At 52.5% G+C, this 20,428-nt stretch overlaps 1 protein-coding gene across 1 annotated transcript in view; it reads left to right on the plus strand.

Annotated features, from left to right (window-relative positions):
* The window catches only part of KLF13 (KLF transcription factor 13), a 51,064-nt gene extending 32,141 nt beyond the window's left edge, over positions 1–18,923 (plus strand). Inside the window, exon 2 of the mRNA XM_510269.6 lies at positions 13,025–18,923. Coding sequence (XP_510269.2) covers positions 13,025–13,314 — 290 coding nt within the window. The 3' untranslated portion in view covers positions 13,315–18,923. The remainder of the gene's footprint in view (positions 1–13,024) is intronic.
* Positions 18,924–20,428: the final 1,505 nt, after the last annotated feature.

The raw sequence follows: 20,428 nt of genomic DNA on the forward strand, positions 1-20,428 counted from the left end.
GGAGGCAGCTAGTGATGAGGGTCTCACAATGGAAAGGAAATGGAAATGTCTGTTCTTTGGGTTCAGCTCTCATGAGTCCACAGGTGGCACCGTTCATCTAGAGAAGGCCTTCACTTGCACAATCCATGATCTGGAAGCTTCTGTGGCAAGGGGCCGATATACGTCTCCCTACTTATCCATTCAGGAGCAATAAGGGTTGTGACTCGGGTGTGCGTGAAGGAGAGAAGCTCCAGAGCCCTTGTCTCAGGTGGCTTCTGGCCTTCTGTTGGCAGAAACCATTGGTATTCTATTCTGTTTTTAAAAGGGACCTTGAGAACGGAAATTTTCAAATGTGTTTTGTAACCCTTAGCAAAAGGAGAGCAAACACCTTTATGAAATTCTGGCATGTGGTCCTTTTAACCTTTCCAGGCAGTGTACTGGTTCATGCAAACTAGTGCTATTCCCTTCTTAGGGATTGGGGTGCTGGGTTCTGTGGAAGCAGTCCCAGTGGTGAGCTGGAGCTTGGGTGAAAGGTACGTGTGTGTACATACACCACTTTGTTACATAGTGTTATTGCATTAATTCTGACTGTCCAAAGTGATTCATTTGATGAAGACAGAAATGCAGAAAGGACAGTCACACACAAATCCCATCTTCCTGAGGTAACCTCTGTTTCCTTCCTGCAATTAGAGCTCTGGCATATGCATTTCATGTGTGCATTTGAGGGTGGGGCTCAGCCACTTGGTAGTCTGTTTTCTTCCCTGTCCACGTTCCCAGGGGCTGTTTATCAGCAGCTCACATTGGTGGTTCAGAAGAACATTCGAGAGAGACAGCTGGGCTGGCTCCGTGTGCTTACTCTCCCTCGTCCACCCCATCCAACAGATTGTGAAGCCTGGTTCCAGTAACCTTGGGGATGACACCAAGGAGCGCTGAGCCCTCCACCCCGCATGTTGTGGTCTTGGGGGAGGGAGGCAGGCAGGACACAGAACAGGGTTCCTGCCCCAGTGGTTCCTCCCAGCTCTTGCTAGCCCTCCCTTGGCATCAGGCAGACCTAGGTAGCCTCAGGTCTTGGAGTCCCGTACAGAGCTGTTGCAGAGGGGGTCACTCCAACCTTGAAGCTTCTGGGGGCCTGGCCGTGGGATAGTGCAGAGTGTGGCACTGCTTTTCTTCCCGGCTGGTGTCCCTGGGGTCAGCTGCCTTAAGGTTAGGGCCCTGTTCTAGGTTAGGACAGGGAAGGGCTTAGGAAACAGGGCCAGCAGGATACAGGGAGGAAGGTGTGGGCACGGACATGCGGCGGGCAGGCCTGTGCCGGGAAGAGGGTGGGCTTTGTCTCCTGAGAAGAGGTGGCCCCCCAGAGCACTGGTCTCCCCACATGGCAGGCAGTGGGGCTCTGTTTCAGGCCCTCTCCAACGCACTTAGGCTGCGACAAGCCTGAGCAGGATGTAGGGGGCTACTAGACCTGTGGGCAGGGCTGAGGGACAGGGCCTGGGGCTGCCAGGTCACCTGTTCTCTGCAAGAGGGTTTTTGAACACAAGGGCTTTCCCAAAAGGTAGGGGGTAACTTGCTCCTAGTGGGCAAGACCGAGAGCCCCTGGTGGCTCCATGGGCCTGGGCTGCTGCAGGAGAGGTCTGGGGGCTTTCTAGCTCCTCCCTGGGGGTCTGGAGGTTCCTAGCAGAAGCCCTGGCACTGTTCACCTGTTTCAGAAAAAACAGACCGTTGTCTAATTTGTTGTTGTTGTTGTTTTGTCTCGGCTCCCTCAAAAACCAAAGGCGTTTTTTAGGCCCGTCGTCCAAATTACAAGCTCATTTTAATTCGGATGTATTTACTTTGTGAAACCAACCCTGAAGAATATATTGTTTTGTTATATTCTGCTGGAAACCTTGCCACATTTTTCCTGAGAAAACTGAGCCTGCTGTGCACCTGGAGCCGGCCAGGTGGTAGGTGCTGGGCCTGGAAGAGGAGCCTGCCGAGTCTCCTCCAGGGCTTCTGAGTGCCATTGTTTTGAGTGCGCTGCCTGGTAGCGCTGGGCGCTTCCAGGGAACTGCCTGGCTCCTTCCTCAGCTGCAGCCTCCTGCTGCAGGGGAGCTGGGGACCGTGGAGGTCCCCCACAGGTCCTCAGGCCCACACGCCCCCAGCCTGGGCAAGCCTGCAGTGAAATAGGCCTCGTAGAGCCTGGCTGTGGGGGCAGCAGGGGCCCCTGGGTGCAGAGGGTAGCCTCGCCGCACTGTGGGTGGGTGCCCCTGCTTGCTCCTCCTGGAACGTGAACGTGGGCAGCAGTGTTCCTGTTCCATGCTGGGGAGGGGCTGTGACAATGTCTTTTCTTCCCGGTGTAGCCTAGCCTCAGGCCCACCCTTCTGGGTGTGTTACCTTGGTGAGGTCACTTGGTTCCTCACCTCTGACAAGGGTTTCACATCAACACTTTCCTGTCTTCCGGGTTGGTAGAGTCAGATGAGCCCAGTGCAGGCCAAAAGTAAAAGCTGCGCCCCTGTAAAGAGTGTACATGCAGCTGTTTGTGCCATTGAGTGTCTGTAGCAGAGCTTAGCAGGGTGGGGTCCCTGCAGGCAAGGTCCTCCCCAGGAGGCACAGAAGGAGAGGGCAGGGGAGGAAATGAAGGCTGGGGGAGGGGAGACACAGGAAGAGGAAGTGGGCCACAATGGTTGCCAAAGGCTCTGCAGACAGGGGCCCCTCCCTCAGTTGCCTAGAGAGCCGGCTGGGAGCACGGGCACCTGGGGTGCAGAGCTGGGGCTGGCTGTGCAGGTGCTTGTTCATGTCAAGAAGCAGTTGGACTTCTCTGTGAGATTCTGCAGATCTCCCCTGTGACTGCCAAGGCTGGTGCCCCCCACCCCCCACCCCAGACGTCACAGCCAGAGGCAGGCCCAAGAGGCCTTTCCATACTGTGTCCTTTTCCCTACCCACCACGTGCTCTGCCCTCTTTCTTCCCTCCCTCCCTCCTTCCTTTTCTCTTTTGGTGCAAGAGAAAACCCTTTCCCAGTAGTCCACAGATTCCCTGGTTCCTACTCCTCATGAGCCCCTACAGTGGCACTTGGGATCTGCATCCTAGTGGCTGGATGGACTTGGCTCTCCTAGCTGCCAACACCTGCCCCATCCACCTGGGCTAATTTTCAGCCCACAGTGGTGTCACAAAGTGGTCTTATGGCAGGAGTGTGGTATTCAGGAGCCTGAAGGGGGCTTCTGACGTGGAATTACAACTCTGGAACTGCTTCTGTTTAAATCCTTTGCTGAATATTTGTCACCCATAGCCTTTTAGGTCTGACCCATTCTAAACTGCTGGGCCTATCAAACAATTTATCAGGGAGGGCCCTTCTCCAATAGGACAGTTTGCAGCGTGACCCAGGGGCTCTAAAGCCCTGGAGCCCTGCCCTGGGAGCATCTCCTACAAAGCTAGATTGGACTTTATTGCTATTTTTGAGTTTCTCATCCTGGAAGCCACTGCCCAGCACATTCTGAGGAGAATCTGCCTGGGCGACCATTGTTATTTTAAGAGAGCTCTTGGGGTAATATGAGGAACTGTGCTTTGAAATAGGGAATACAGAATGGGGCCAGTAATGTGCCCAGAGTGTTGAATGTCTGATTTTTAAATTGGCATTATTGATGGCTAGCATTTTCTAGTTTGCTATGGATTTTTTGTTTTGAATTTAACTTTTTGAATAGGAAATGCATTTGTGTGTTTCAGAATCTAAAAGATTTAAGTAGTTTCCCCAGGGAAAATTCTGTCAACCTTCCCTGTTCTCCATCTGCTCAGTGTTCCCCTGGGTGATCTCTGTTCCTACTTTCCTAGGGACCCTCTCTCTGCACATACAGGCCAAGGTGCACGTAGATCCTTGCTGGTCATCTCTCCTCAACCTTGTTTTCCTCACTCAGCTTGGAGATCTTTCCATATCAGTTTGTAAAGAACTCATTCTACTTCTTTGCGATAGTGTTCTGTTATATGCGCGTTCCATAATTTATTTGACAGGCCCCAGTGGAAGGACATGAGTTGTTTTCAGGTTCCTGCTGCATTGACTAATCAGGAGCACATCCCATTTTGTAGGCATGCAAATGCGTTTGTAGGCTAGGATGTCAAAAGTTCAGATGTGGGTAAAAGGGTGTGCACATTTCTAACTTTAATAGGTATTGCCAAATCGCCCTCCATGGAGGTTGTAGCAGTTTGTACTCCCATCAGCAAAGAATGCCTGCTTACCTGCAGCCTCACCAAGGTGATAGCTACCAAGCTGCATTTCAGTGTGTCTCATCTGCCATTAGCTCCTGATGGATGAGGTGGAGCATCTTTTCATGCACTTGAGAGCCATTTGTAGTTCCTTTTTTATGAATGGGCTTTGCCCATTTTTCTGTTGGATATTTTTCTTTTTAAAATTCCTGTGAGCTCTTTCTGTATTGGAGATTAGCCGTTTGTGATAGGAGCTGCAAATATTTTTTCTCTCAGTTTTGTCAGTTATCTCTTGCCTTTGTTTATGATGACTTTGTTCATGGAGAAGTATAGTATACTTTTTTGTGCAGTCAAATTGATTGATTGATTGAGACTGAGTCTCACTCTGTCACCCAGGCTGGAGTTCAGTGGTGTGATCTCAGCTCACTGCAACCTCTGCCTCCCACGCTCAAGTGATTCTCCTGTCTCAGCCTCCTGAGTAGCTGGGACTACAGGCGCTCGCCACCACGCCCGGCTGATTTTGTATTTTTAGTAGAGACGGGGTTTCACCATGTTGGCCAGGTTGGTCTTGAACTCCTGACCTCAGGTGATCCTCCTGCCTCAGCCTCCCAAAGTGCTGGGATTACAGGCATGAGCCACCATGCCCAGCCTTTAGTCTTTTCTTTTATGGTTTGTGGACTTTGATTCATAGAAGGAACTTCTGTCTTACAGTTTTCTCCTAGAATGTTTGTGGTTTTATTTTTCACATTTGAATCTTTGACCCATTTAGAATTTATCCTGGTGTAGGGTGGGAAGAATGAACCCAGCCTTTCCAGATGCTACCGAAGTGTCCTGATAACATGTATTGACTGCTCCCTGCCCTAGGGGTTCGAGATGTCACTCTATCCTTTGCACAGTTACCACTACCTTTAGTTCTAATTCTGCCATTTCTGCTGGGCTTCACTGGCCAGTGATCAGCTTACAAAACTGTGTTGAATCCTGGTGGTCTCGTTTCCCCCACGTCATTGTTTTGCAGGATTTTTTCTGGCTATTACTGTGTGTTTTTCTGTATGAATTTTTAGGATCAAGTTATCCTATTCAAAAACAAAGCAAAGCAAAGCAACAAGAAAAATGCCTACTTTAAAAAATATCTTCGCAAGCATTGTAGAAATGTGGAGCCACACATTTGCCCAAGGAGGATTCTCTCATTGAAGCAGTGTTGCCTCCGACACTGTGGCAGTCTCCAGCCAAGCTTCAGCACCCTGCCAGCTCTTGCATGTGAAGAGTGGATAGTAGTGTGTGATCAGCGGCACTAGACCAGAGCGCCTGGGACAGGGCACACCTGCCCCCCATGTCTCTTTCACTACTGGGCGGCTCACAAACATGCTTCCCGGGGCCCCTTGGCCCATAGGTGATAACATTGTTATCTCCTCCAAGCACCACTGTGCAGCAGGCATGTGCCCCACGTATTCTCCCACTTAACCCTCACAGTGACTGAGAAACAGGCTGGATGACAATCCCTGAGGCATCAACAAAGGAGTGGAGGTGGAGCAGGCTGCTTCCTTGCCCCAGGCAGGTTCCAGCTGCGGCTCTAGCTCTGGCGCCAGCCAGCTGAATGACAGCTCACTCTCTTCTCCTGGGCCTCACTTCCCTTACCTGCTCAGTGGGTGGGTAAGAGCTTCCAACCTGGACTTCCTGGGAGGCCATGTGCATGTCAGCTCCATGTGGCTTAATAAACCACTAACATTTCTAGAGACGAGCAGGACAGTCAAATGGCCTCCTAAGGAGTTAGGAAGTCCACCCCCCACCACAGAGGCCAGGCCTTTCTGCTACCCCTAAGGCTGTATGCCTGAGTTTCATTGGAGGCCAGCAGTTGATCAGCCCCTGTGTTTGGCCATGCCGACCTGCTCCAGAACAGGAGGGTGAACAGTCTTCCTGGAGTGAAAAACATTGCACTCTTGAGGTTGGGAGCTAGAAGTGGCCCCAAACCAGTGCCCACAGGGCAGAGCTGTCCATCAGTGAATGACAGCCCACTCACTGGTGGGGAATACCTGGAGACTGGGGGCAGTGGCCTGGGAGCCTGAAGGCAAGCAGTTTCTCTTTGGAAGCCTCTCCCTGTGCCTCCGTTTGAGTCTGACCAGCCCTGCCCCTGCCATTGCCTCCAGATACACACCCACATGGACCCTTGCGCTCCAGAGGTCTGTTGTATCCAAGACATCCCTGTGAGGGTGATGGCTCATTTGCCTTTCCAGGACCTCCCGGTAGGAGTTGCATTTCTTCCCTTCTCCCTTCCATGAAGGGGAGCTCAGCGAGGCTTCCTAGAGAAGACCCAGCAGGAGGCCGGCAGAAGAGGCCCTTGTGGCAGACGCTGCTCTGGCCCCAGCTTGGTACCGGGCATTGGAAACATTGCAAAAATGACCCCTCAACAGGCTTCCCACAGGAGGTTCACAGACAGAAAGATCTGCAGTGTGGTTTATACAGGTGCAGCTGGAGCTGGGTGGGGTGGGGGGGCCCACTCACCTGTGGGCGGGGGGTGGGAGTTTGGCTAAGGCTGGATTGCAGGAGATAACTTGGAGCGTGCCCTTTGCGCAGGAGGGCAGAGCAGAGTGGAGTCCATGCCACAGCCCGAGTCTGAGCTCAGGCTTTGAGCTGGAGCACGCACACTCCTGAGCTGGCTGCATTTGCATGTGGCTGCTGTGGGGGAGAGGGGAGGGCCTGGGACTTGGGTGTTGAGGCGGATTGGGGGCTCAGCTGAAGGAGAGAGAGCCCCTGCGCCCCCCTTCCGGCTGGCTCTCTGAGAGAACACGCTGTCCCCGCCTGGGCCTGCGGCTTGGGCAAGAGCAGCATGTGGGACGCTGTGTTCCCTGATAAGATGAGGCAATTGCTCTCACTCGGGGCGCTGCTCCGCTCGCGGCCTCGCTGTGGCGCCAGGGAACATTTACGTAACGCGCAGCCCTGAGCAGCTGCCCCGCCCAACCATACTCCAATCCCCACCCACCCCACTCTCCCCGCAACTCCATGCGGTCCCCTACCCTGCATCACCCGGCCATGCAGCCTGTTACCCGAAGAGTCCCCCACTGCTTGGCACCTGTAGGACCCCCAAACCCCAGCATGGCTTAGCCCCTCTCCCAGCTCCCCACAGTTCCCCCAACCCTCCTACAGCTTCCCTTCAGGGCTCCAGGGCACCTAGTGCCCCTCCAGGCTTGACCCCAGCCCCCTTCCTCTCACCAAGTCTTCTCACAAGGCCTAACCCCGCCTTGTCCCACAGCCCCCACCCCATGCACAGGCACAGGCACACATAGCCAGAACTCCTGGGGCCCTCCCACCTGGGGAGCTGGAGTGGCTCTGAGATCCGGCAGGAAGGCTAGGAGCTCCTCTGCAGGAGTCTGGAATCTCCTACCGGTTCTCTTGTCATTTTGGAGCTAGAGGGAGCTCCTGTCCTGGTGAGTCCCTGTCTTGCTGTTGCTGTCTGTGTACCACATGCCCGGGTGGAGGCAGATGCAGGGTTTGAGCCCAGCAAGGAGGGTGCTTGGATTTGTTTAGGCCATTGGGCTCCCTTTGCCTTAGAATGGGAGGCGGGCTCACTCCCTGAAGGGCCGGGCCTGGCTGGCCCCTCACCTCACTGTGTGCCCCCCTGTGCTCACTGTACTCGGCTGCACGCAGCCCCGCCTGGAGTCTGTCCCCAGAACAGCAGTTTTTAGAGTGAAGCTGGAGGACACTCGCAGGTGCCTCAGACCCTTCAGAGGGGCCATGAGATCAAAACTGTTTTCATAACAATAGCACTGTTTGCCTCATTCTCCCAAAAGAGTACAGTAGGCTATTGCAGATGCTACAGGATGTGTGACAGCACCACGACGACTGGAATGCGTGCTTGGGTTGAAGACCGTTTTTCCATTTTAATTTGTAATTTCTAATACGATGAAAGCAGTGGCTCCCGCCCACATACAGGAAAGCTCCTGGGGCTCCCTGCGGATCATGTGCGTGAAAGTGGCCTGGGGCATGTTGCTCCCTGTTCCCGCCTCCACCCGTTCTCCCTTCTCTGGGCTGCTCCTTGTCAGCCTCCTGGGTGCTGCCTGAGTGTCACTACCAGGGGACCCAGCCAGACCCAGTGTTGCTCCTTGCTAGCCTGAGCCATAACTCCTGTTGTGGGCCAGTTCATTGGCCGTCACCTCTCTGCAGCAGGCTGAGGGAGGAGCAGAGAATGGAGCCGTGGGGGCCGCGTCTGCCTGGGTCAGGACCATGTCTCTGGGCCAGGCACCCAGTATGTGCCCTGTCAAAGCATAAAGCTCCTGATATATAGGGAGGCCAAGAGCTGTGCTGGTGGAGTGAGTGGCTGCACCCGACACCCACCTTCCTCCACTCCAGGCTGCCTGGCACCAACGTCCCATCCATTGGATGCTGCATTTCTCTGCGGCCCCAACACCATGTGGTCCACCTGTAGCTCTGTGTACCTCACATGCTTCCCCAGCCTGCAGGCAGAAGAAGCTAAAGGACAAGCCTCCTCACAAGGGCTATTAGGAAGCAAGGCTGAGTCTGAATTTGGGTTGGCTTCCCCCCACATCAACAGGCCCAAATCAGAGGAGACCCAGTTGACAGGGCTAATGACTAAGAGCAACAATAACAGCTGAGATTTCAGGAGTGGACCTTTGGAACGTGCCAGGCACTGTGCTGAGGCCGGTTGTGCGCAGCCCCATGGGATCACTGTATGGACCCCCCGCATGAGGACGGGGCAGTGTGCTCACTTCCTGTGGCTGCTGTCACACATTACCGCAAACTGGGTGGCTGAAAAGCAACCGAAACTTACTCTCTCACAGTTCCAGAAATCAAGGTCTTGGCAGGGTTAATTCCTTCCAGAGGCTCTGAGGGAGAATCCACTCCATGCCTCCCCTTCCTTCCCCTGCCCCCTTTCTCCCCCTTCTCACTTGCTCCCTTCCCCCTCTCCCTCACTCCTCTCCCCTCTTCTCCATGCTCCACACTTGGGAGCTCATCTCCAGATCCTGACCTGATTACATCTGCAAAGACCCTTTTTCCAGATAAGATCACATGCACAGGTTCTGGAGGGTTATCACTTGTCTATATCTTTTGGGGGACCATTATCTGCCCTACTGCAGGCAGCACGGAGCTTTTTCGAGGCCATAGTGTCACAACTCAGGGCAAACAGGGTCTGAACCTCATCTGTCAGACCTGACATGGTTAATGCTAAACCATTTAATGCTGGACTTTCCCAAGCTTTTAATGACTAGTGTGCGTTGTGAATCTCCAAGAGTGGAATTACCATGCAACATTTTCACTCTTTAGTTGACAAAATTTTTTTTCTGGAAACGATAAACAGTTTTATACAATGATAACATTTCTTTGAACATGTTTTGGGAAATATTGGACTAGATATTTAAGGAACTACATTTAAACACTTCTTCTTATTGTTATGGAAGAAACAAATACATAGGATTTTTAAAAAAGACCCAAGCCAGGCATGTGGCTCATACCTGTAATCCCAGCACTTTGGGAGGCTGAGGAAGACAGATCACTTGAGGTCAGGAGTTCAAGACCAGCCTAGCCAACATGGTGAAACTCTGTCTCTACTAAAAATATAAAAACTAGCCGGGCGTGGGTAGGCGCCTGTAATCCCAGCTAGTCGAGAGGCTGAGGCAGAAGAATCACTTGAACCTGGGAGGAGGAGGCTGCAGTGACAGAGCAAGACTCTATCTCAGATTAGATAGATAGATAGATAAATAGGTAGATAGATAGATACCCATAACACAGAGGAGCTTGCAACAAAAAAAAATCCTCTCACCAGTCCAGCCCCACTCCCTAGACAGCAACACTTCTTTTCTGATTTTAGTTGTCTTGATGGTTACTGCCATAAATGAACTGTATTTTACTGCTGTTTCTTGATTTATCAAATTTAGATATTTTCTGTTATCCTCCTGCCATGAAATTTAAGGATTTACCTGACTCCTATCCCTCCCCTCCAACTCTTCCTAAATTGATGGATGTATTATTTTACTTATTTTGTTGACTGTCTTTGTAATTTTAAATCTCTGTATTTCATTTAGATACGTTCTTTGCACACTGTGTGCGTTCCAACTTTTCCCTTAAATCCATGTTCTCTGCTGGGCCCACAGGTCAGTTGTATGGCCTTTGTTTATAGGATTGGTTCTGAAACATTGACAACTAGTGCTAAGGTTAGCATGACCACAACTGTGTAAAGTTTGCTTCCATCAGCAGGGCCTGTGCTGGGATTACATTTCCTGCCACCACCTCATGGAGTTGTTGTGAAGAATAAATAATAGAGCATAGGAAAAACCCCTAGAACCGAGCTTGGCTCGGAGCTCTTGACCCATAATCATGAGGCATTTTCGTTTACATCTAATTTGAACCACAATTTTTTTGTATATCTTTTATTTTTCCTGGAGTTTCTAATTGCCTCTTTTTTCTTTTAAACAAAGAAGAGTGGTGTGTCTTTACTGTGTCCTGAAGTTTACCCAGCCTTTTGATGGTACTCTCTGGTGCACAAAACTCACTTTCCTCCTGGAATTTTCCCCCATGAGTCTTGGTCCTGTGCTCCAGTGACCTCCCGGGGTCTCTGCCTCGCTCTTGTCATGCAATGGCCCTTTACTATTCAGTCATGTCCCTAGCTCCTTGGTTTTATCTCATTTTAGCTGGAGTGTGTGAGACATTAACTTGGAAGGCCCTGTTCCTTTGTCTTCAGGATCCAGTGTGACTTAGGAAAAGTCTGATGTCTGTCCCAGCCTTGTTCCTTTGTGGATGACCTGGTGTTTGTTTCTTCCCCCTCTCTCTATTAAGCTGTGAGAGCTCCTGTTTTTACTCAGTGTTCTGACATTGCAGAGCTTCTGGCAGCAGAGGTCTTAACTCATTTACCTGGTCCACCTCTGTGCAGCCTGTCTCATGTTAGTTTCCTGTCTCCTTTTTCTTTTTTTTTTTTTTTTACTCTTTGACAGAGACTGTTCTATTATTTCTTTTGTAATTTCTTCTCCATGTTTTCTGTTTTCTCACTTGATTGTAATTGTCATGTATTTGGGAAATCGTGGTGGCTACTTGATTTTGAATCCCCCCAACACCCTTTCCCCCAACATGTAAAATCAATAAAGAGAACAAGTGTACCCACACATGGCCCCTGCTTCAGCAGTACCAGGAGACGGAACACCGTGACATCCACATATTTTCTAGAACTGTTTTTTGGTTCTTTTTTTTCTCATATATTTGCTTTGAGTATATTTCCAGCTTTTATATGAAAGTTTTATATGCACACAATACTGTTTTCAATTTCTAAATGCTGTTGTTCTTGCTTTTTTTTTTTTTTTGAGACAGACCCTTGCTCTCTTGCCAAGGCTAGAGTGCAGTGACACAATCTTGACTCACTGCAACCTCCACCTCCCAGGTTCAAGTAATTCTCCTGCTTCAGCCTCCCGAGTAGCTGGGATTGCAGGTGCACACCACCACACCTGGCTAATTTTTGTATTTTTAGTAGAGACGGGGTTTCACCATGTTGGCCAGGCTGGTCTCAAACCCCTGATCTCAAGTGATCCACCCGCCTCAGCCTCCCAAAGTGCTGAGATTATAGGCATGAGCCACCGTGCCTGGCCGTGTTTGCTCTCTGAACTTCTTTGTATGGTATCCTCTTTGCTTTTGCATCAAATTTCATCTCAAATTCCTCAGAGAATACTAATCAGAAATTTCAAGTTAAAATTTTCTTCTCTTTCCTGGCTTCACTCTTTTCCTCTAGAGTTGGTGGTTGCATTGCGCTTGGCCTTTCTTTTCCATGCTGCTGGTTCTCCCTGGCTGTCTGGCCATCCCTGGGTATCTGCTTGTGTTTAAGGTGGGTGGGTGAGTGGGTTTCCTCTGTTGAACATGGGTAGACCAGCTTCAGTGACTGGCAGTCACTTTAGGGTCTGTATGGGGGTGAGAGGGGATGAGACCGTGTAGGAAGGGCAGCCCTGCGGCCACCCCTAATACAAGAAGGGCTCGTTTCTGGGGTGCCAGAGCCCCCCACCCTGGTTCTTCCTGAGCAGTTGATGTCATTTTTGTGATTGAGAGTTTTGTGTGTTGAGTTTGCCTGGGTAAATGCTGGCCTGTCTCCCGCTCCGAGTGAGGGATGGGAAGGAGGGAGCAGCATCCTGACTGTAGCCAACCTTCATTACCTCCCACCCCACTGTGTTCTGCCTCCTCCCTACTGGCACAGGCCCCTATAATGGGGTGCTCTGGGTTGCTGCCCTTGTCTGTCACCACACTTGGGTCTGCAAGAGGCTGTTTCATTCTCCTGCTCTGCCAGCCATCCCTGGTTGGCCACTTTGGGACTTTTGTGAGAGAAGGAGCAGCAGACTGGTTGTAGAATTCCAGGCCCCGGAACTCACCTACGCTGACCCTCTCATGTTACAGACTAGACTGAGGAGGGTCAGAATGGGAATTGCCTTCCTGCCCTGCAGGGGTGCAGAGTGTGGCTCCCATGGAGCAGCATGGGTGGCTGGACTCCGGGAGGCCTGTGAAGCCAGGGCATGGGCCTGCAACCCCCAGGCGTTGGAGACCACTGGCCCGGCATGGGTGTGTAGTGCAGCCTGCTTTGTGGTGTACTTAGGGGGTCCACTGCCAGGAGCCTGGGGCCCTGACCTATACCTACCCATGGGCCCTGCAGCTTCAGCACCTGAAATGCTGTTTTATCCTAGGCCGTGTCCTCTGCCTCCATCCCAGGCGTGGGCGGGAGGGCAGGGGCCCACCTTCATCTCTGCCTTGATGGATTTGTCACAGAAGCTCTTGGAGGTGGGGCATGTGGGAGGGGTGTTGAGAGACCAGGGTGTTGGGTGTTGCGGGCCCTTCCCCAGAGAGGGTGTGAAGGCGGGGCCAGGTGCGGATACTGATGCTCTGCCCCTGTGCCCACAGGTGAGAGGCCCTTCGCCTGCAGCTGGCAGGACTGCAACAAGAAGTTCGCGCGCTCCGACGAGCTGGCGCGGCACTACCGCACGCACACGGGCGAGAAGAAGTTCAGCTGCCCCATCTGCGAGAAGCGCTTCATGCGCAGCGACCACCTGACCAAGCACGCGCGCCGCCACGCCAACTTCCACCCGGGAATGCTGCAGCGGCGCGGCGGGGGCTCGCGGACCGGCTCCCTCAGCGACTACAGCCGCTCCGACGCCAGCAGCCCCACCATCAGCCCGGCCAGCTCGCCCTGAGCCCGCCACAGCCATGAGCAGCCGCTCCCACCCCCTCGTGAGTCCCTGGCCTTTCCTTTTGTAATAAGAAAGAAGAGAGAGAACTTGATGCAAAGTCCACGAAAAAACAATTTTTTTCACCTCAGGTGTCAAAGTAAATTTGTTAAAAAAACAAAAAAACACACACAAAAATTTCAAAAAACACCACCCACCAAATTGCACAATAGATACACCCACAAAGTTGAGATTCAGCGTTGTTGAACCCCCTTTCTCAGGGATGGACACGTTCCACGAGGTCAGTGAGGACACCCCTTCCTGCCGCCTTACTCTGTACATAGATTTGCACTCTGGAGTTTTCTGTTAGGTTCGGGAACACGCTGGGGACAGGGCAGGCCAGCCAGTCTGGTGGAGCTCAGCGTCTGGCTGGCTGGCCAGCCTGTGGGTCTGTTGGGAGCAGATGTGCTCACTGACGTTTGTGCCTCCAGGGCAGATTCCTAAGCAGCTGGCCTGACCTCTTCCTGCCCAGCCCCCAACCCAGTCTCTGGCCTCTGCCCAACGAGCCTGGCTGGGCTTGCAACGCAGCTGATTCTGAGACAGGCCCCTGCAGAGGGATGCCTTAAAGCTGTCCCTGGCTGGAGGAGCACTCCACCTTGGGGACAGTGGAGGGGGCCTTCAGCCCTCTGCACCCTGCCTGCCTCACACCCCGCCTTCAGGAGCCCTCTCCTACGGCGCTAGGGAGCACTGGAAGCAGAGATGCCAGCCCTGGCTGAGCGTAGCACTGCACCGTCCGACCTCCGAGGCAGGGGCCGGGGTCACACCTGCCAGGACTCCGCTTCTCCGTGTCCCTGCAGAAGGCACGCAGGACCCTGTCACTATTATACCTGGGCCTCTGATGGGGAATTCTGGTCTTCTAAAAAGATGTTAGAAATTCCTGGTGGCACATCCAGTTCCGGAGTTTGCCCGCATGGGCACTTTTGTTGGAAACAGTGGGCAGGTCATGGGGCCTCCTCATCAGAGGGTCTGTGTGAGCAGCTGTGCATGTGGCAGCGCACCATGCTTCACAGAGACCATTCTGTAGCAAGAGACCGGAACATTGTGACTTGGACCTTTTCAGGAGTGGCGCGGATGTTACAGGAAATGCAGTCGGAGAGCGCGCATTCTATTTCCTCCGCAGGGAATGCCAGATAGAAAGTTGCAGGCAACACTTTTCTCAGACCCACCATGTCCCCAACTCAGACTTAGCAAACCTCCAGCCTCTCCGTTTCCCCTGGACTCCTCCTCCCTTTTCCTCCTGCTTCTCCTTGTCCTGCCTGGAGGCTCCAGGCCACACCCAGCTGGTGGGGCTGCTCCAGTGCCCCATCACCGGCCTTCTCCTGGCAGGAGAGGAGGAGCAGAGAGCTGGGTCCTGGGCTGGGATTCGAGCCCTGGGTGGGGGTCAGTCAAGCCGTGGTCCAGCAAACTCCTCTGCAGATGGCTGGAGTGTCGACCCCAGGCTTGTGGCCCAGGTATCACCTTCCCTTCCTCCTGAGAGTTGAGGCCTGTAAATACAAGGGCCCAGGACAGAGTGTGTGCGTGCGTGTGGGTGTGTGCGCGCGTGAGCACACACGCGTGTGTTGGGGGGGGTGGGGGGATTGGGGTGGACTCAGGGTATCTTGCCAGAGATACCTGTTTTGATGAGTACCTATTTTGATGCAAAGGAACGGCCCTGGGACCTCAGAGGGCCACAGATGGGCTTCCTGGGCCTAGCGTGCCTTGGTTGTGGCCATCCTGCTTCTACTCAGCCCTGCCATGCTATGGGGTGCAGCACAAACCCGGGACCCAGGCCTAGCCACTGCCCACAGCTGATGGTCACTGTTTTGGCTGGCTCCAGAGTGGACAGGTACGCTCTGTCCACAGCAGCTGCTCAGGCACAGTATGCCGTCAGGTGCCCGCTTCTTACCACTGTGTGTCAGCTGGGATTGGCCGACAGCGTGGTGGTGACTTCTAGATAGACCGATGGGCCCTAAATTGGGCAGTGGCATTGTTTCTGCTGTGGTGGGAACTGGCAGGGAGAGGGTCACCTCCACTCTGGTTGGATGCGGAGCTGGTCCCTCTGGCTGCCATGCTGTGTTGGGGCTCCCTGACCTCCCTGCTTGCATTGGGTCTGGGAGAGAGAGTGGAATATTTGGTAGGGACCTTGACAGAAGAGAGCCCTGGGTGCTTGTGGTGCAAAGATCTTCATGCCCAGTTCCAAAGTGAGGTCCCTCCCAAAGTTGTTTTCGTGTGAGGCAGAGAAAGCCACACTCTGAATACATTTTATGTCTCAGGAATTCACATTCCAGGTTCAGGAATTTTATTCCAAAGTCCTTTGGTGCACTCACCGTCCACCGTTCCCCAAGGCAGGGAGAGGGAGCGGCCCGTCCCTGGGAGGCTGGCAAAGTGCTCTCCAGGGAGGGGTCAGACGTCCTTGTGATCTGCCCAGGGTGTCACGGAAGGAGATTTTCTAGCTCCACATCTGTCTGCACATAGAAAGGAAAAGATAGGACTCTAAACCTAGTCATCTTGGAATAAAAAGAAGAGCTGGTTTGTTTTAGAGCAGGGCGGGGGGTGGGGGAGGGAAGCGGGTGTTGGCTGTTTCCAAAGAGAGCACTTAATTTAATTTTTCCTTTAAATGACCCAGGGCTGTTCCGTCTGATAGATGGAAGGGTAACATTGCCTTAAAACAGAAATATGCAGGCGTTGGCTATTTTTGGCATAAGAGTGTGTCTTCATTCCCAAAGTGGTTCTCGTTTAATGGCAGGGTGCGGTCCTTAGGCCCCGGCCTGGACTGGGAAATGGGGGTAGGGCACCAGGAGAGAAATCCTCCTGGGTACTCCTGGCCAGACCCTCCTGAATCATCTGCGGCTTAAACTCATCTCGCTTGAAGGGCAGGGAGAAACCCATGAATCTCAGGCACGGTTCACAGGGGTCCTCAAGGGCAGATTTCCATTTCATCATGAAGTGAGGGACTCCTGTGGAAGAGGGTGGTGGGCCTTGGAACGCTGCCTCCACTGAAGCGGGCACACAAGGCGGACCCTCCTGAAACAGCCTTCATTTTCTTCAAACATGCAGAATGTTTTCCCAGACTGCGTCTATTTCAGGGTCTTCCATTTTTGTGGTTTATGGCCATGCTTGCCAGTTTTGGTGGGGTTGAGGAACCCATAGGACTCATAGAAATAATAGTGAAAACTCAAACCCTTATTTTGGGACTTCAGTTCTCGTGGTCCATAGGGGCAGAGATGTCAAAGTGAAGGTTGCCTGAGTGAAGGGAGAGTTCCCCTATAAAAGGCCTAAAATTGATTTGGGGCTCAGCCATCAAGGGGCTGGTGTTGCTCCTGTCCCAGACAAGGAAGCCCCTCTTTACATCAGCCATATTAGGGGAACGGTTGTCAGCTCCCCAAATGCCTACTGGATCCTACAGCCATACAGGAAAACAGACGGACACAGCCCTTTCCTCAAAGAGCCCTGGGGTCCTGTCCTGCAGGATGCTGCGTAGGAATGGGCAGAGATGTCCTGGATGGGAACGTGGTCCTGGAGGTGCCCTACCTGCATCCTGCTGCACCCCCACCCACGACACTCGAGTGCAAGATCGCCTCACTCCTAACCCTGACTTTATTCCCAGGCCCCACACCGAGGCAGGTGCAGGATTCGCCACGGTGCAGCCTCCGGGTACAAACATCTGAGGCACTGGCGATCCCAGTCCTTGCAGCACCCTGAACACAGCTCAGACCAGTGAGGGGTGATTCAGAGGTGGGGATGGGCAGAGAGGGCTGGCCACTCTGCCTCAGGACTTGACCTCAAGTGTTCTGTCTCCCCACCCGGTGTGTCCAGAAGACCAGCCTCTTTCTTGCCAGAAGCAGGTGCTAAGATGGACTGCACAGGGTCCCGGCACTCCCTCGGGACCCATTCAGGATCTCAGCTGGGCAGGGGTGCCACCCAACAGGAAGATGTGATCTGAGCAATAGTGTGGCCTTGTTTCTCCGCTTCTGGTTGTGGCTGTGTGTACAGGGCTACCTGACTATTTTGACTTCTGACTGGTGTCACTGATTTTCTTTCCCCCATTTAAAAAAGGTCATTTAGTCAAAGACACAGTGCTAGAGGTTTAAAGGGTGTAATGTGTTGGTCACATCACAACCAGTAAGAAACGCTTGGTAGGTTATCCACATCTTTTGCTGACTGTTTCCATATACAATTCTGGTCACCATATTTTCCAAAGCTAAAATCTGAGGCGTGGGCTGATGGTTTTTGAAATCAGGATTACCCCAGGAAGAACCAGGTCCTATTACTAATTTTCCTGATTCTGAGGCTCTGAAGGCTTGTCTGAGACACATTCCGGAGACCTTTGTACCAGAACTTGGATGCACAGTCCACCTTACTACTGATACACGCCTGAGCACCCTTTAGGGCGAGGCGCCGCCTCCTGCCTGCTGTCCTGTCCCTCAGCATCAGAAGAGTAGAATTCAGCAGGAGACGGGAGCCCGGTGTCCATGAGGGAAGAGGGGTCGCGCTTGGTTTCTACTGACCCCCATGAAGATTTCAGACTTGCAGTGCGGCCACCTGGCCCTGCCCTGCCTCTCTCTTTCTCATACAGCTTTAAAACTTTACTACTTTTATTTAAAAATGAACTGAATGGGAGAGAAGTAGCGTCCCCTACCCTACAAGTCACACATTCCGGGGAGGGGGGTGGGGGGTGGAGGCAGGAAGTCATGGGGGTGGGGGTGGGAGCACGGGAACAGCTTTCTTAAGGCCTCAGGGTCCTGTTTTCCCTGGCCTCTTCTAGAGGGCCCGTGGACAGGTCGCAGTGCGTGCTTATTTGCAAACCAGGTGTGTGAGCCGAATGCCTGCGAGGCCATGCACTCAGCAGAGGAGCCCTTGTACCTGGCTGCCCTGAGAGGAGCAAGAGGCCACCTCCCATGTGGCTCTAGACACCACGTGGGCTCATTAGCCCCAGCGTCTGTGCCGGCTCCAGGTGCCTGCCTCTGGGTGTGTGAGTGGGAGACTTTGCTCCCTGGCCTCATCCTAGAGAGGCCCCTGGTGCCTAGTGCTGAGGCCTCCGGGGCTGGAAAGCCTCAGCAGAAAGGAGGCACTACTGAGCAACTATGCATTGTCATTGTCGGGTTTGGGGCTTGCGGTGGTTCCTTGGTGACTGGGAATTGCTTGTGTGCATGTGTTGGGTGCATGCTTCCGGGTCTCAGCTGCCCCAGGCCCGCACAGGCAACTCCTTCCCATCCAAAGCCATTGGTGGAGCTTCTCTGGAATCATTTGCCAAAAGCCCAAGGCAGAATCCAAGGGTCCAAGACCATTTCCATGGAGCTCATGTTTTTCTTTTCTGTAGGAACTTTTTTTTAACCAGCACCCACCATAATTCCGAAGGCCACGTTTCATCTTTCCTGGATCACTACAGTGAAGTATTACAGTTGTACAGTTCCCAGTCTGGCCTTGGCTTGCTCGGATAAAACTTTGTATGTATTTTGTATGGCATAGATTCTATATTGTAATGATGTCCTATGCAAAAAGAAAAATTAACGAAATTGTAAATTTTATTGTTTTAACGTGTATGCATGTTTAGTGACGTTTACATTTTGAAATAAAATTTATGATTCATTATTTTATTTGCTGGAGCTAGTTTCTTTGAAGAGCATGTCTTGCAGAGGCTCTGGGAGGGGAAGGGAACTGAAATGCACAAACTCAAGCAGTTGCAATTGACTGAGGGACTGAAGCTTGCCTGGAACTTGGCAGGTCCTATTTTGGAAGGAAGGCTTTGCAGAAGAGCTCTTGCACACAGTGGGTGCTCTTCTGGCTTCCCCTCCTGCCCATGGGAAGCTATTTCAGCTCTTCACATTCCCACCGCTCCGTCCATCCGAAGGAGCACGGAGGAGAACGGGATGTGGCGATGGCAGATTCCCTCAAAGGGCACAGCACCTTTCCCTCAAAGTCCCCCCAAAACACCTGGACTTCCTTTTCCTGGGCAGCAGCCACCGCTTCTTTCAACCCCAGATGTGCTGCTTGCCTCACCCCTCAGCCTAGAGTCTAGAAAACTCCCCTGTTTCTAGCTACCAAAGTTCCTACAACCTGCCACGGGCACTGACCCCAAAGTGTGCTCCAGCAAGGACGGGTCCCAGGACCCTGGGAGTCTGGGGAGTAGGAAGGCAGGTGTTGATAGCAGAGCCCGTTTAAGTCCCCAATGAACACTAACTGCCCCTGGCTGTCCCCAGGGCAGATGATGTCCTCATCAGAGGCAGTGGGAAGCTGGCAGCTAGTGGAGGAGGTGGCTGCTGGGGTGGAGGTCTGGCCCGAACCCTGTTCTAGCCACAGCACGTAGAAGAGAGGTGCTGGTGCAGCCGCATCTCAGCCTCACCCAGGGGTAGACCAGCGGTGCATCTGGGCTGTACACTGTTCATACATGACTACCTGTTCTTTTTTCTTTTTTTTGAGACACAGTCTCGCTGTGTAGCCCCACTTGTTGCTGTCACCGAGGCTGGAGTGCAATGGTGGCAATCTCAGCTCACTGCAACCTCTGCCTCTCAGGTTCGAACGATTCTCCTGCCTCAGCTCCCTGAGTAGCTGGGATTACAGATGTCTGCCACCACGCCCAGGTAATTTTTGTATTTTTAGTAGAGACGAGGTTTCACCATATTGGCCAGGCTGGTCTCAAACCCTTGACCTCAGGTGATCCACTGGCTCAGCCTCCCAAAGTGCTGGGGATTACAGGATTGAGCCACCATACCAGGCCTGTGATTACCTGTTCATAGGGTAAATGAAAACCACCACAAAATGTGAAGTGTTAATAACAAATACAGGCATCGCAGTTGATTAGACATGGTTTTTCCTGAAGCTACCCTGACACCAGCTGGCATTGCCTGATGAACGTTTGTTTTCTGTATCATAGACTGGGGGGAGGGAGGCGTGAAATGAATGCACCCAGGCACATACTGAACAGTCATAAAAACAAGCACACATTTTTCAAACAGAGTCTTTTTGGTACTGAGACGTTTGGAGCCCATTCTTGGAGTATTTTCCCAGGACAGCCACTGCTCCGCCTTCTCAGAGCCATTTATTGCTCAGTAACTTCCCCAGATAGCAGCAACTGCAGGGTGGATCCGCTTCCATAAATAGT

This window comes from Pan troglodytes, chromosome 16 (genome assembly GCF_028858775.2).
Source record: "Pan troglodytes isolate AG18354 chromosome 16, NHGRI_mPanTro3-v2.0_pri, whole genome shotgun sequence".
Lineage (NCBI taxonomy): Eukaryota > Metazoa > Chordata > Mammalia > Primates > Hominidae > Pan > Pan troglodytes.